The sequence below is a fragment of the Schistocerca piceifrons genome, chromosome 1 (assembly GCF_021461385.2).
Source record: "Schistocerca piceifrons isolate TAMUIC-IGC-003096 chromosome 1, iqSchPice1.1, whole genome shotgun sequence".
NCBI lineage: Eukaryota > Metazoa > Arthropoda > Insecta > Orthoptera > Acrididae > Schistocerca > Schistocerca piceifrons.
Genome location: NC_060138.1, coordinates 999,208,816 through 999,224,048, shown reverse-complemented (window position 1 = coordinate 999,224,048; position 15,233 = coordinate 999,208,816). Strand labels below are relative to the sequence as shown.

Below are 15,233 nucleotides of genomic sequence, written 5' to 3'. Positions count from 1 at the left end.
GAATAGTCTTGGTTGAGAGCTAAATGTGAGCAATTTATGTAATTGTATCCATGCTGTAATATTATTTTTCCACCCTAGCTAGTAATAAATGGTTCAAATGGCTCTGAGCACTATGGGACTGAACTTCTCAGGTCATCAGTCCCCTAGAACATAGAACTACTTAAACCTAACCAACCTAAGGACATCACACACATCCATGCCCGAGGCAGTATTCGAACTGTAGCGCCTAGAACCGCTTGGCCACTTCGGCCGGCTGCTAGTAATAAACAGCTGGTGTAAGTTAATTCCGTTTTGCTGTTTTTGTGAGTGGCATAACATAAAATAAGACATCAAAACATTCTGCTGTTCCTCTGTGATATATTAGCATTAAACAGTGTGTGTAGACTATCCGAGCTACAGTAGGTGTATAGCCAATCATAAGCAAAATTTTTTGTTGTCATGTAGTAAGCCTTAATTCCAAGAAACTATAACACGCAAAAAAATTACTGAGTAAACCATTCACAATAGCTGCAAGGTATCATATGAAAGTGTTATATTGAGAGGATAGTTAAGGGACTTTGGGTCTGTCTATCCCTACTATCGTTAGTACAAGGTGGCACAGGGAAATATGAAATGTTTAAAGTAATATCATAGATAACTATGATCTGAAAAATAACTGGCGCCTTGATCCCAAGCCTTCATGCAGAGTTAGATGCATCTCTTCCTATGTCAACATGAGTGGTTTGGATTTTAGTAAAGCGACAATATTCCCGCCTAATCAGTTAAAGTTTAGTTCCTCTGGGCCGAGTGCTCTTAGCATAGGTTTGTTTTCCCCCAACAAACATTGAATATGTATCTTAAACGACAATGCAGCTGACATCTCGGCACTTTTCGGCTGCTTTCAGGCTCTGTGGGAGAGCTGGACAGTCATTTGGGATGGTATATCCATAGCAGAGTGGCTTTGTGACTCTGTGGGAGGGCTGTGCAATCATCTGAGATGGTATATGCTAGACAGAGTGGCTTTGTGACTCTGTGGGAGGGCTGTGCAGTCATCTGGGATGGTATATGCTGGACTGAGTGGCTTTGTGACTCTGTGGCCGGGCTGTGCAGTCATCTGGGATGGTATACGCTGGACAGAGTGACTTTGTGACACTGTGGGAGGGCTGTGCAGTCATCTGTGGTGGTATGTGCTGGACAGAGTGGCTTTGTGACACTGTGGGAGGGCTGTGCAGCCATCTAGGATGGTATATGCTGGACAGAGTGGCTTTGTGATACTGTGGGAGGGAATGTGCAGTCATCTGGGGTGGTATGTGCTGGACAGAGTGGCTTTGTGACACTGTGGGACGGTTGTGCAGTCATCTGGGATGGTATATGCTGGACAGAGTGGCTTTGTGACACTGTGGGAGAGCTGTGCAGTCATCAGGGGCGGTACGTGCTGGACAGAGTGGCTTTGTGGCACTGTGGGAGGGCTATGCAGTCATCTGGGGTGGTATGTGCTGGACAGAGTGGCTTTTGACACTGTGGGAGGGCTGTGCAGTCATCTGGGGTGGTATGTGCTGGACAGAGTGGCTTTGTGACACTGTGGGAGGGCTGTGCAGTCATCTGGGGTGGTATGTGCTGGACAGAGTGGCTTTGTGACACTGTGGGAGGGCTGTGCAGTCATCTAGGATGGTATATGCTGGGCAGGGTGGCTTTGTGACACTGTGGGAGGGCTGTGCAGTCATCTGGGGTGGTATGTGCTGGACAGAGTGGCTTTGTGACACTGTGGGAGGGCTGTGCAGTCATCTGGGGTGGTATATGCTGGGCAGAGTGGCTTTGTGACACTGTGGGAGGGCTGTGCAGTCATCTGGGGTGGTATATGCTGGACAGAGTGGCTTTGTGACACTGTGGGAGGGCTGTGCAGTCATCTGGGGTGGTATGTGCTGGACATAGTGGCTTTGTGACACTGTGGGAGGGCTGTGCAGTCATCTGGGTTGGTATGTGCTGGACAGAGAGGCTTTGTGACACTGTGGGAGGGCTGTGCAGTCATCTGGGGTGGTACGTGCTGGACAGAGTGGCTTTGTGACACTTTGGGAGGGCTGTGCAGTAATCTGGGATGGTATGTGCTGGATAGAGTGGCTTTGTGACACTGTGTTAGGACTGTGCAGTCATCTGGGGTGGTATATGCTGGGCAGAGTGGTTTTGTGACACTGTGGGAGGGCTGTGCAGTCATCTGGTATGGTATATGCTGGGCAGGGTAGCTTTGTGACACTGTGGGAGGGCTGTGCAGTCATCTGTGGTGGTATGTGCTGGACAGAGTGGCTTTGTGACACTGTGGGAGGGCTGTGCAGTCATCTGGAGTGGTATGTGCTGGACAGAATGGCTTTGTGACACTGTGGGAGGGCTGTGCAGTCATCTGGGGTGGTATATGGTGGGCAGAGTGGCCTTGTGACACTGTGGGATGGCTGTGCAGTCATCTGGGGTGGTATGTGCTGGACAGAGTGGCTTTGTGACACTGTGGGAGGGCTGTGCAGTCATCTGGGGTGGTATGTGCTGGACAGAATGGCTTTGTGACACTGTGGGAGGGCTGTGCAGTCATTTGGGGTGGTATATGGTGGGCAGAGTGGCCTTGTGACACTGTGGGATGGCTGTGCAGTCATCTGGGGTGGTATATGCTGGGCAGAGTGGCTTTGTGACACTGTGGGAGGAGTGCACAGTCATTTGTGTGGGGTATGTTGGACAGAGAAGCTCTTTGAGAGAAAGCACTGCCCACATTATCACATGACACCTTGGCACCAAACAAGTCCAGTATTCGTTCAAAACCTTTGAACGGCGTTTCTTTTCGTTTGTATTGGCTTAAACTGGCCGAAAGTAGTCTTTGTGTATGTCAATTTTTTTTTTTTCATGAGAACGCCAGGAGACAAGAGATGGAAATTTTTCTAGCCTTCTGCAGACGCTGGTGTAAGACACTCCTGTGATCTCTAGGGCGAGACTTCTCTGTTGGATGCGAGACATGAATGTGGTTTCTGGATGCTTACTGTGTAAATGCTGCTTCGCATCGATGGTTGAATTGAACCAAGAGTGGACAGGATGATTTCCAATCAGGTATCATTAGATATTAGGGTCCCCTCTGTGATATTCGACTTATTCATTGGAGTAATAATTATCTACACACTGTTTGGTTATTCGCGAGTGCATTTCACCTCAGTGAATCTTGTGCATGTGCTTCGACATTCTTCATTGCAGTGCCTCTTACTAACTCCTTTGTATGCCTACCTACTACCGCCACTCACAGTGTAGTCAATTCAGTTATTCCTGTAATATCAGTGTACGTCAGTGTGTGTGAGTCTTTTAATGACTGGACTTTTCCATTAAATGGATAGCCAGGGAGTCCTTGAAAGTATTGCTGTTCAGTAATTTTGCAAGCTTGGCATTCATTGTACATTTATGAGGGTCGTTTTCCTATCAGTCTGTTGTGCTAACCTTAAGTATCTGAAGAAATGGATGGGGGGGGGGGGGGGGGCTCTGACTGTCAGAAGGCCTAAATGGTATCAGCTACTGCTAGCTCATCGATACTCAACTCCAGCAACCTGCAAAGGGTGGTAGTGGCATCTCTCTGTGCGCAACTTCTTAATAATCGTGGAACAATTATTCTCTTCACCAGTTCACTTGCTTCTTATAACAATGATGGCTGCTGCTCGATCTTTATATTTGAAGACATCATCCCGTTCCATCTTTTTACGCCATCATGGCATGACCGAGAATTTCGAACATATGTCCAGCTGTCAACAAGAAACCATCAAAACAGAATGCAATCAGTAAGCACCAGACATTTAAGCACTATGGACGTCAATCAGAAAAGGAAGCTCACTACAGCATCAGATCTAAATCTCACAACCACCCCTCGGTTTCTCCACTGAGATTGTAAGATTCACTAAAGTGAAGTTGTACAGGAACTGAAACCATCAGACCATATGGAGGAATAAATAACGATACCAGATTTGTTGGCAATCTTTTCCCATCAGATGAGGCTAATCTCCAAATTACCGGGCATGGGAATCAGAATTTTTTATTTTTTTTTATTTTTTAATTTTTTTAATTTTTTATTTTATATTATTTTATTTATTTATTTATTTATTTTTGTACAGCGTAAAGGTTACAGTGTCGATGTGCGTTATCAACCCGAGATGCCATACGGACTTACTTCTGATGACGAGAGAGGGAATGCAACAGCAATTTTAAATTCGTTGTGAAAGAATGTCAATGATGATGTTTTCTAGTGACATTGCTATCCTCAGTGAAATTGGAGAAGCGTTACAGGATCTGTTGAATGGAATCAGCATTCCACTGGATACAGAACATGATTTGAGAATAACTGAAGAAAGATGGAAGTAGCGCAAATGAGATTAGCAGTTAATTCCGTGTCAAAACTGAGGACAACGAAGTAGACGAAGAAATTCCGCTAAGCTGGAAGTAACGCATGACAGGCGAAGTAAGGAGGAGAAGAAAAGCACGTCAGCTCTGTGAAAGAGGCATTCCAGGATGAAAGAAGACAACTAGTATCAAACATTGGCCTTAATTTCAGGAACAAATATCTGAGAAGGAACTTTTGGAGAATGGTAGAGAATCATGATTGTGGAAACCTGAATAAGAAGAGAATCGAAGCGTTTCGGTTTTGGTGTTATGAAAGGATGTTCGAAATAGGATGGGTTAATGATGGATGAAGAGGTTCTCTGCAGAATCGATGAGCAGAGGAACATGTAGAAAAGACTGAGAAGAAGAAGAAGAGGATGATAGGACACGTGCTAATGCATTAAAGAATAACCTCTATCGTACTTATATAATCTACCCATCTAATCTTCAGCATTCTTCTGTAGCACCACATTTCGAAAGCTTCTATTCTCTTCTTGTCTAAACTATTTATCGTTCGCCTTTCACTTCCATGCATGGCTACACTCCACACAAATACTTTCAGAAACGACTTCCTGAAACGTAAATCAGTTAATTTAACTACGTTTCCGTATGATGACAGACTTACTCTTGCCACAGTACTTGGCACAGTAGACGTGCCCTGTAGAGAAAATACAGAGACTGAAATATATGTAATAAATAATTGAGGGTATTAGGTACAAATGTTACTGCGGAATGGAGGTTGGCACCACAGAGGAATTTGTCATTCGTCACGTCAGAATGCTCAGAAGACTGACGATTCTTAAAACGTAAATGAAAATTGTTGTTGTTGTGGTCTTCAGTCCAGAGACTGATTTGATGCTGCTCTCCATGCTACTCTGTCCTGTGCAAGATTCTTCATCTCCCAGTACCTACTGCAACCTACATCCTTCTGAATCTATTTAGTGTATTCACCTCTTGGTCTCCCTCTACGATTTTTACCCTCCACGCTGCCCTCCAATACTACATTGGTGATCCCTTGATGCCTCAGAATATGCCCTACCAACCGATCCCTTCCTCTAGTCAAGTTGTGCCACAAATTTCTCTTCTCTCCAATTCTGTTCAATAACTCCTCATTATTTATATGATCTACCCATCTAATCTTCAGCATTCTTCTGTAGCACCACATTTCGAAAGCTTCTATTCTCTTCTTGTCTAAACTATTTATCGTTCGCCTTTCACTTCCATGCATAGCTACACTCCACACACTTTCAGAAACGACTTCCTGACACTTAAATCAGTTAATTTAACTACGTTTCCGTATGATGACAGACTTACTCTTGCCACAGTACTTGGCACAGTAGACGTGCCCCGGGTTGGAGTAGGTGACGTGGTCTGTGCCACAGACGGGGTTGTACTCGTTGGTGGTGGGGCAGTTGCAGTTCTCGCGCGTGGAGCCACTGTCGGTGGTGGTGGCGGGGCTGGTGGTGCGCGGCACGTACTCGATGGGCATGGAGGGCCGATCGAAGATGAACAGCTCGTCGTAGTCGACGTAGGGCGGCCGCGTCTGGCGGCGCGGCTGCTCAGGCTTGGGCGTTGTCGTGATGAAAAGGGGCCTGCCCCAGCCGCCTGGGTAGCGCGTGCTGCGACCCACCTCGTTAGCTGACGTGCCCCCAGCCAGGAACCTGCGGACCAGTTGCTGCGTCATAAATAGAGTCGCAAAACTACTTGAGGCTGCCTTAGACTACCATATAAGTAAACGTCGATTATAGTAATTTTCCCAGCAGTTTCCGTCAGTTAACGGGACTTGTATGTTGGGTGTATTGCATATCCATTGGGTGTTACCTCATTACTACATCTACATCTACATCCATACTCCACAAGCCACCTGACGGTGTGTGGCGGAGGGTACCTTGAGTACATCTATCGGTTCTCCCTTCTATTCCAGTCTCGTATCGTCCGTGGAAAGAAGGATTGTCGGTATGCCTCTGTGTGGGCTCTAATCTCTCTGATTTTATCCTCATGGTCTCTTCGCGAGATATACGTAGGAGGGAGCAGTATACTGCTTGACTCTTCGGTGAAGATATGTTCTCGAAACTTCAACAAAAGCCCGTAACGATCTACTGAGCGTGTCTCCTGCAGAGTCTTCCACTGGCGTTTATCTATCATCTCCGTAACGATTTCGCGATTACTAAATGATCCTGTAACGAAGCGCGCTGCTCTCCGTTGGATCTTCTCTATCTCTTCTATCAACCCCATCTGGTACGGATCCCACACTGGTGAGCAGTATTCAAGCAGTGGGCGAACAAGTGTACTGTAACCAACTTCCTTTGTTTTCGGATTGCATTTCCTTAGGATTCTTCCAATGAATCTCAGTCTGGCAACTGCTTTACCGACGATCAACTTTATATGATCATTCCATTTTAAATCGCTCCTAATGCCTACTCCCAGATAATTTATGGAATTAACTGCTTCCAGTTGCTGACCCGCTATATTGTAGCTAAATGATAAGGGATCTTTCTTACTATGTACTCGCAGCACATTACACCTGTCTACATTGAGATTCAATTGCCATTCCCTGCACCATGCGTCAATTCGCTGCAGATCCTCCTGTATTTCAGTACAATTTTCCATTGTTACAACCTCTCGATATACCACAGCATCATCCGCAAAAATCCTCAGTGAACTTCCGATGTTATCCACAAGGTCATTAATGTATATTGTGAATAGCAACGGTCCTAAGACACTCCCCTGCGGCACACCTGAAATCACTCTTACTTTGGAAGACTTTCCTCCATTGAGAATGACATGCTGCGTTCTGTTATGTAGGAACTCTTCAATCCAATCACACATTTGGTCTGATGGTCCATATGCTCTTACTTTGTTCATTAAACGACTTTGGGAACTGTATCACTTTCCTTACGGATGTGATCAATGTATTACTACATTACCCTAAAAACCGGCAGTTGTGAACCGTCTAGAATCTGAGTGAGGATGTGTAAAGCGCTTGATAACCTATGGAATATTTTCTCTCTACATCTTTATCCTCCTGTCTGTCACTTAAAACTTGAATCTGCCAATCTTTAATTAAGGGAGTATTCGAAAATTGTTTATTTGTAATGTTAAACAGAGGTATGTTGTAGTACAGAAAATAAAACCCGATTCTCCAGTTAAAACTTCCAGGCTGAGAGGCCATGGTCCGTGTATAGCAGACCTCCCTGATATTGCATCTCCAGCTGCATGAGGCATCTTCCGCGGCACTGAACACGCCCTCTCAGCCCGGAAGTTTTAACTGAAGAAGATGCCGCCCGTGAAAGCCTACGTTGTATGACAATACGGATTTATCATACAGCGCCGGAAAAAGCAATTTCCTCAAAAGAAAGCTAAAAAAAAAATTCAAACATCCCTTCAATACTTTGGCGAACTTACGTAAAGTTGTTTCTGCTATTTATAAACAACTTTCGCATTTATCAGTAATAACAGAAAAGGCTTGCTTTTGATCATGCTGAAGAACATTCTGTTGAGTACGAATAACAACAATAATCATATATATATATATATATGTTTTGACGTTTGTGCATGTAAGCTGTACGTTAATCAAAAGTAATTGCTTTGGTTACATAAAAGCGTAAAAGCTAAGCGATCAACTAATTTCTATTATTTATAAAATGCAATTTATATTGCGTAAGGAAAGAAAATATACAATGAACTAACATTGAATGATGTGTGGTTCTAATTATGTGCAAAATAAACAACCAAACCAAGAAAAAAGTAAAGAGAAGCCATCAGCTCCATGTTTCTCTCTTACACATTCATTCACGTTTCTTTCCTACAAGTGTTACCAATACTACAAGTAATCCTACCATTTACTACATCGTTTATGTAGTGCACCAAAACAATGAAATAATCCACCTCAGAAACATGACAGACGATGGTGTATTGATTTTTAAAGGAATGTTGCTACTGTCGATGCCGAAACAAGGAATTTACAAAAACGTTCACAACATTCACTATTTAGCAAATTCCCGAAATATTCCAAACTATTGATTCCTCACCTCATTATACGCACTTGAATTATCTGTTGTCTTCATAATTTTGTCGCTCGCAGCAGTCTGTATTTATTGTTAAACGAAATCACTTACGCCACCATGTTCTTTCTATTTTGTGTAATTACATTATAAAGAGACGCTGACGAAATAGGTATGTCGAGTATTAAAGTGAGAGGCTGCATACCCCGTATCACAATCTTTGGAAGCAAATTCTTTCCACATACTAATGTTTTTGTTACTGATTACGCTGCAAACTTCCGTCATTTTATAGGAAAGATAACCGAATCGATTGAGAAAAGAACAAACTTAATATATAAACGTGTAGGAAAAAAATTTCATGCACACTGATGAGCCAAAACATAATAACCACTGCCCCCCGCTACGTTGGATGCCGACTGGTGGCGGTGCAGGCAAGCACAAGGGATCGCCGTAGCGAAGATATGGGCTGTCAATGGCGAAATCCATTGAGATAAGCAACTTTCAAAAAGAGTAGATTATTTTATACAGAACCTGTGAACGATTATCCCGAAAACGGCGAAGTTCATCGAATCCATTCAGCCCACTAGATCTTCAAAATACCGAGATGATTGGAGTGCCCTACCCATAATAATCCGAACCGCTACGGTCGCAGGTTCGAATCCTGCGTCGGGCATGGATATGTGTGATGTCCTTAGGTTAGTTAGGTTTAAGTAGTTTTAAGTTCTAGGGGACTGATGACCTTAGAAATTAAGTCCCATAGTGCTCAGAGGCACTTGAACCATAATAATCCGAACGTTTGCAGACAGATCCGGTGACCTTGCTGGCCAAGGTAGGGCTTGGCAAGCATGAAGACAAGCAATTCTCACTGTGTGCAGGAGGGCATTGTCTTGCTGAAATGTCACCCCATGTTCGCTTGCACTGAAGGGCAACAAAACGGGGCGTAGCATATCGTTCGGCTGCGCTGTAAAGACGCCATCGATGACAACCAATGAAAAAGAAATGGCTTCCCAGACCGTCACGCACGATTGTTGAACCGTATGGCAGGGGACCGTCAGATTGGTGTCCCGTAGCTGTCAGGGGCGTCTCCATACACGTCTTTGCTGATCTTCGCGGCTCAGTTCGAAGCGAGACTATAACTTAAGACGATTCTACTCCAGTCAATGCGTTTCCAGGCTGAAGCCGTGTCTGAAGACGCCCCAGACAGCAGTGGGATACCTGCCTGACTGTCGCATGCCATTCGGTCCTACAACGAGGAGAGATGGTCTGGGTGCGAATTCTTTTGGTAGCAGGATCCCTTTGCTTTTCATCCGCGGTACTCTCACAGCACAGAGGTACGTCGACGATATTCTACGCACCGTTCATGGCACGTCTTACCGGACTCACACTTCACGAAGATAACGCCTACCAACACACGGCGAGAGTTTCTACTGCTTAGTCTTCGTGCTTGCCAACGCCTTACTTGGCCAGCAAGGTCGCCGGATTTGTCTCCAATTAAGAACTTTTGGAGCGTTATGGGCACGGCCCTGCAAACATCTCGAGATCTGACGATCTAATCCGCCAATTCGACAGAATTTGGCACGATATCCCCCAGGAGGACATCCAGCAACTCCGTCAACAACAAGCCGAGTAACTGCTTGCACAAGGACCACAAGTGGGCCAACGCATTATCAATTTGCTCAGTTTGTCAAGCTCTTTACAATTTTTCTGAAATTTTCATCAATTTCTTGTCTATGCGTGTAAATCACATCTCTCGATTTCCGTCCCATTCAGATAATTCCTTCGTAGTGCGTCGTCTTTTCTTTGTGTTAGAATGAATGTTAGTTTACAGGAGATTATTCTGCTTTAAGATATGTGAAAGCCTGAAAGTTACTGCTGTAGATTTTAAGATAATTCAAACATGGAGACGGGACACGTTTACGCAGTTCTATTGGGGCACGTTTACACACTACCTTACATTGCCATTCTGGTACTCCAGTCAAAGAAACTTTAAGACAACAGTACTTGGAAATGCAGTCTAAAAAAGTGAAGGGGCAAGAGAATAAAAGGCAGAAATTACTATGAAAGTTATTTGAACCTAATGAAATGCAAGCAGAAAGAAGTCATTCTTTGAGCGCAAGACCTGATAAGGGTAAGAAATTTCTAAAAGCAAAAACAAGGAAAAACTTGATAACCCACACTTCTGATGTCATCCTTCACGTTCAGCCTAAATGCAGGTTTTCATCTGGTAGCTCTCCATGCTCTCCTGTCTTCTGGTATCCTCTTCAGGGCTGCGTAATTTCGTCTTCTCTTTATCTCTTCTATCATGTTGTTTCTCCTCCTTCCTCTCAAAGTCCTCTTACAAAATAACATTTGCAAAGCGTCTGTTAGCAAGCGGCCCTCTTCTCAAGGAATATCCCATTCAATCTCTGTTGGTCCATCACGGCCAGGGGACATCGATTGGTTAAGTAGTTGTCAATGTCAGTAAAATTAACCAACAGCCGTGCACTTTAAGATATTATTTTATTTTATTGTGAAAGCGCTTTAGCGGATGAGACTCGCGCGACACCGGCTATCCTGAGGGAAACTTCGGATGGAATCAGCTACTAGATGGTTCGATTAGTCTTTCGCCCCTGTACCCAGCTCCGACGATTGATTTGTACGTCAGAATCACTACGCACCTCCATCAGGGTTTACACTGACTTTGTCCTGGCCAGTCATAGTTCACCATCTTTCGGGTACCAACGTGTACGCTCTAGACGCGCCTCACCTCTTTTTTTCCAGTTTCGGAACTTATTTATGCCAAGTACAGGCCCCTGTATTATAAAAGCGTATACATGTAGTATATAAAGATGTACAAAGCAAGCTTACAGAAAGTTACCGCTTAAGCTTAACAAAGAAAGTAGTGTCCCATTCATTCATTTCTGTTCTAACCTATAGCAGTCTGTTGAAGAGGCTGAAAATTGCCTTTATATTTACTGGTTAAAACGATGCAACCAATCAAAAATAAATCAAGAATGGATCCAGCGCCTTAGATGTAAAAGGTAAGCTTGCGACGAATATTATGAGAACAGGTGGAAGTTCATCAAATATTTTTACTACTACTTAAATGGCATAAGCAAACCTGTTTACTGCGAATAAAAATATTTTGATAATTTTAGTAGTGTGTTTTGTTCACTCGTTATTGTGTTCTACGACATGCATAATTGTGCTCCCATAAGTGCTTGAGCCTGCCCATACCCGTGATACGCTAATGCACCCGAGTTGAGCCTATATGCACTAATTTTACACTCTTAAATGTAATGTTGAGTTGCAAGTATATGTACTAAGTTATACTATAATAAACATTTAATTGAACTAAACCCTATTAAACACGATAAGTCTGACCAAATCTGGTCTTCCCTACTACAGAAGGTTGTTGAAAATTAGACAGCCTGTTAAGATAGAGAAAGAAGAGCTTCTCCACAGAGGAAAGGAACATACTTCTGACAATAAGGTGGGATACGATGATAAGAAATGTGTTAAGACATCAGGAAATAACTTCCATGGTACTAGAGGGAGCAGTAGAGGTTAAAAACTGTAGGTGGAGACAGATTTCAAGACATAAAAAGAATAATTAGGGCTATAGGGTGCAAGTGCTACTCTGAGATGAAGTTGGCGCGAGAGAGGAATTCGTCGTGGGCCTCATCGAAGTAGCGAACTAGTCACAAGACTGATCAAAATACATACATCAAAGAAAGTTTTGTATCACTCCGGTTCCAAGAACTTCTGATGATAGACGTTGATTGTGGATATTGTATCACAGGCACGGTCCCTTTGACTGTCCATAAATGTCACTAAACCCGCCCAAAGACGTAAACAACCATGCATGAGCAGCGCCTATTAGACGGAGGGGGGTCTGATAGCCGATCAGTTCCAGTCATTCCACCAGGAACGAGGTACACGGCTCGTGTTGTCTGTAGTTCAGCCATGCCTAGACGGTCAATACCGCTGTTCAATCGCGTCCGCATTGTTACTATGTGCCGTGAAGGGCTGTCAACGAGGGAAGTGTCCAGGAGTCTCGGAGACAACTAAAGCAATGTTGTTGGAGGAGATAGAGAGAGACAGGAACTGTCGATGACATGGCCCGCTCAGCGCGCCCAAGGGCTACTACTTTAGTGGATGACCGCTACCTACGGATTATTGCTCGGAGGAACCCTGACAGCAACGCCACCATGTTGAATAATGCTTTTCGTGCAGCCACAGGACGTCGTGTTACGACTCAAACTATGCGCAGTAGGCTGCATGATGCGCAACATCACTCCCGACGTCCGTGGTGAGATCCATCTTTGCAATCACGACACCATGCAGCGCGGTACAGATGGGCCCAGCAACATGCCGAATGGACTGCTCGGGAATGGTATCACGTTCTCTTCACCAGAGAGTGTCGCATAAGACTTCAACCAGACAATAGTCGGAGACGTGTTTGGAGGCAACCCGGTCAGTCTGAATGCCTTAGACACACTGTCTAGCGAGTGCAGCAAGGTGCAGGTTCCCTGCTATTTCAGGGTGACATTATATGGGACCGACGTACGCCGCTGGTGGTCATGGAAGGCGCCGTAACGGCTGTAAAATACGTGAACGCCATCCTCCGACCGATAGTGCAACCATAACGGCAGCATTTTGGAGAGGCATTCGTCTTCATGGACGACAATTCGCTTCGCGCCCCCATCGTGCACATTTTGTGAATGACTTCCTTCAGGATAATGACATCGCTCGACTAGAGCGGCCACCATGTTCTCCAGACATGAGCCCTATCGAACATGCCTGGGATAGACTGAAAAGGGTTGTTTATGGACGACGTGACTCACCAACCACCCTGAGGGATCCGCGCCGAATCGCCGTTGAGGAGTGGGACAATTTGGCCCAACATTGCCTTGATGAACTTGTGGATAGTATGCCACGACGAATACAGGCATGCATCAATGCAAGAGGACGTACTACTGGAAATTGGAGGTATCGGTATGTACAGCGATCTGGCCACCACCTCTGAAGGTCTTGCTGTATGGTGGTACAACATGCAATGTGTGGGAACTAATGTTTATGTTGATCTCTATTCCAATTTTCTGTACAGGTTCCGGAACTCGTGGAACCGAGGTGATGCAAAACTTTTTTTGATATGTGTGTTATACGTACTAGGAGAGGTTACCTGGGGCCGATGCTGTCATCGTCTGCGCTGAACACGATTTGCGAGTCTGCTCTCAGCTGCGGTAACGACGACACCAGGGGCAGTAGCATCGCTGCTGCAACATGAAATGGAATAAACTGAGATTCAAGATAAAGAAGAAGACAGGACACAAATAACGAAAATCGATAGGCTGAAAGTAGGGTGTCGTGAACCTGACAGAGCACGTTTTCGATTGGGAAAGCAAAAAACCACTGTAGAAGCAACAAAAAGAGGGAATTTCGTTAAAACTGAAAGAAAATTTCAAGTTTAATGTCACTTTAGAACCAAAATGTTGTAATAAACCGGTGAAATGATGTGAGAATGAATATGATAGGTTTTATAAAGTAGTGAAAGCTAAGTTGTTTTGTAAACAGAAGCATATAATTTTATGCATAGAAAGACTATTTCACTTTTAAAGTGTATGTAACTTAAATGTAATCACAGAAATAACGATTAGCGGGTACAATAATCAATCCTGCAAACACGAAACTAAGTTGTGATTTCCTTCAGATATCAGTCTCCGTGACTAAATACTGAACTTAAAAATGTTAGCGTTGTGTAAGAAACACTTCAGAATCATATTTTCAAATATCTGGTGTAATTATTAAATTATACTAATCTGTTACAGGCCACTGAGATAGTTTTAGGGTTAAAAATTATTTAAATAAAATATTTTTAATGTAACATCTTTAAAATGGACTAAAAACCACAAGATAATTTCTCCTACCCCTTTCAGATTCCTAATGCCTTACGAATAGCCCTGAACAATTGTACTTGCGAATTTTTCATAGCTCTGACAATACTTTTAAAATTTAAAATGAAAAACGTGGGGCGCTCTCAACGGTTAACTGATGCGTTAATAATTCACCTGACGTGCTAGCAATTTTATTGCACTGCAAATGATATGAACTGTTAGGTGACTTCTCGCAGCGGCAGCTACCCCCTACACCCCTCACTGCTGTTTACTGCATGCAGTCCACGTTTTTCGTTTTAAATTTTATAAGTATTGGTGTAGCTGTTGGAAATTCTCAAGCACAAATTTTTAGGATTGGGTAAGAAATCTGTATAGGACTTGGAGAAATTGTTTTATAATTTTTAGTACGTTTTAAGAACGAGTATATTAAAAAGTTTCTTATTTAAATAATTACTTTCTGCTGTTTAATCTCCCGTGTGGTAAATTTTTCAGTCGATTTCATATTTCTTTATGAGATTGCAACAGACACATGTGGTAAATCTCACGTTCATTTCAGTTTCTCTCCAATATTTTGCTTCCTCCTACATGTACCTTGCGAAACGACCGTTAAGATAAAAATTAGAGAGCGTAGAGCTCACATGGAGATTTACCATGGTTCGTTCTGAGTGCGATTCATTCGAGGCTGGAACAAGGAAAGGGGGAAATAGCAGTGGTACACAAAGAACCCTCTGCCAGAGACCATACAAAGCGAGATAATATTTCGTTGTTATCTATTTCTGAGCTATGTTGAAAGCTTCAAGTCTCTAACTCATCGGGACGATAGTTTAAAATCAGTTATAAAATTTGAACCGAATACACAAACAGATAAGGTGAGCTAACAAAAAGTGTTAAAAAAGCGACAAGCATATGGCTACAATTTAAATTCTTACAATAAGGCACAGAGACGGATGTGACGTAACAAAAAATCACAGTTGATTTTAGG

The 15,233-nt window shown here is 43.6% G+C and overlaps 1 protein-coding gene across 1 annotated transcript in view; it reads right to left on the bottom strand.

The window, feature by feature from the left end:
* The window catches only part of LOC124777096, a 96,680-nt gene that overhangs the window by 57,648 nt on the left and 23,799 nt on the right, over positions 1–15,233 (bottom strand). Inside the window, exons 2-3 of the mRNA XM_047252381.1 lie at positions 13,540–13,633; positions 5,686–6,032 (exon numbers count right to left, since the gene is read on the bottom strand). Coding sequence (XP_047108337.1) covers positions 5,686–6,032; positions 13,540–13,633 — 441 coding nt within the window. The remainder of the gene's footprint in view (positions 1–5,685; positions 6,033–13,539; positions 13,634–15,233) is intronic.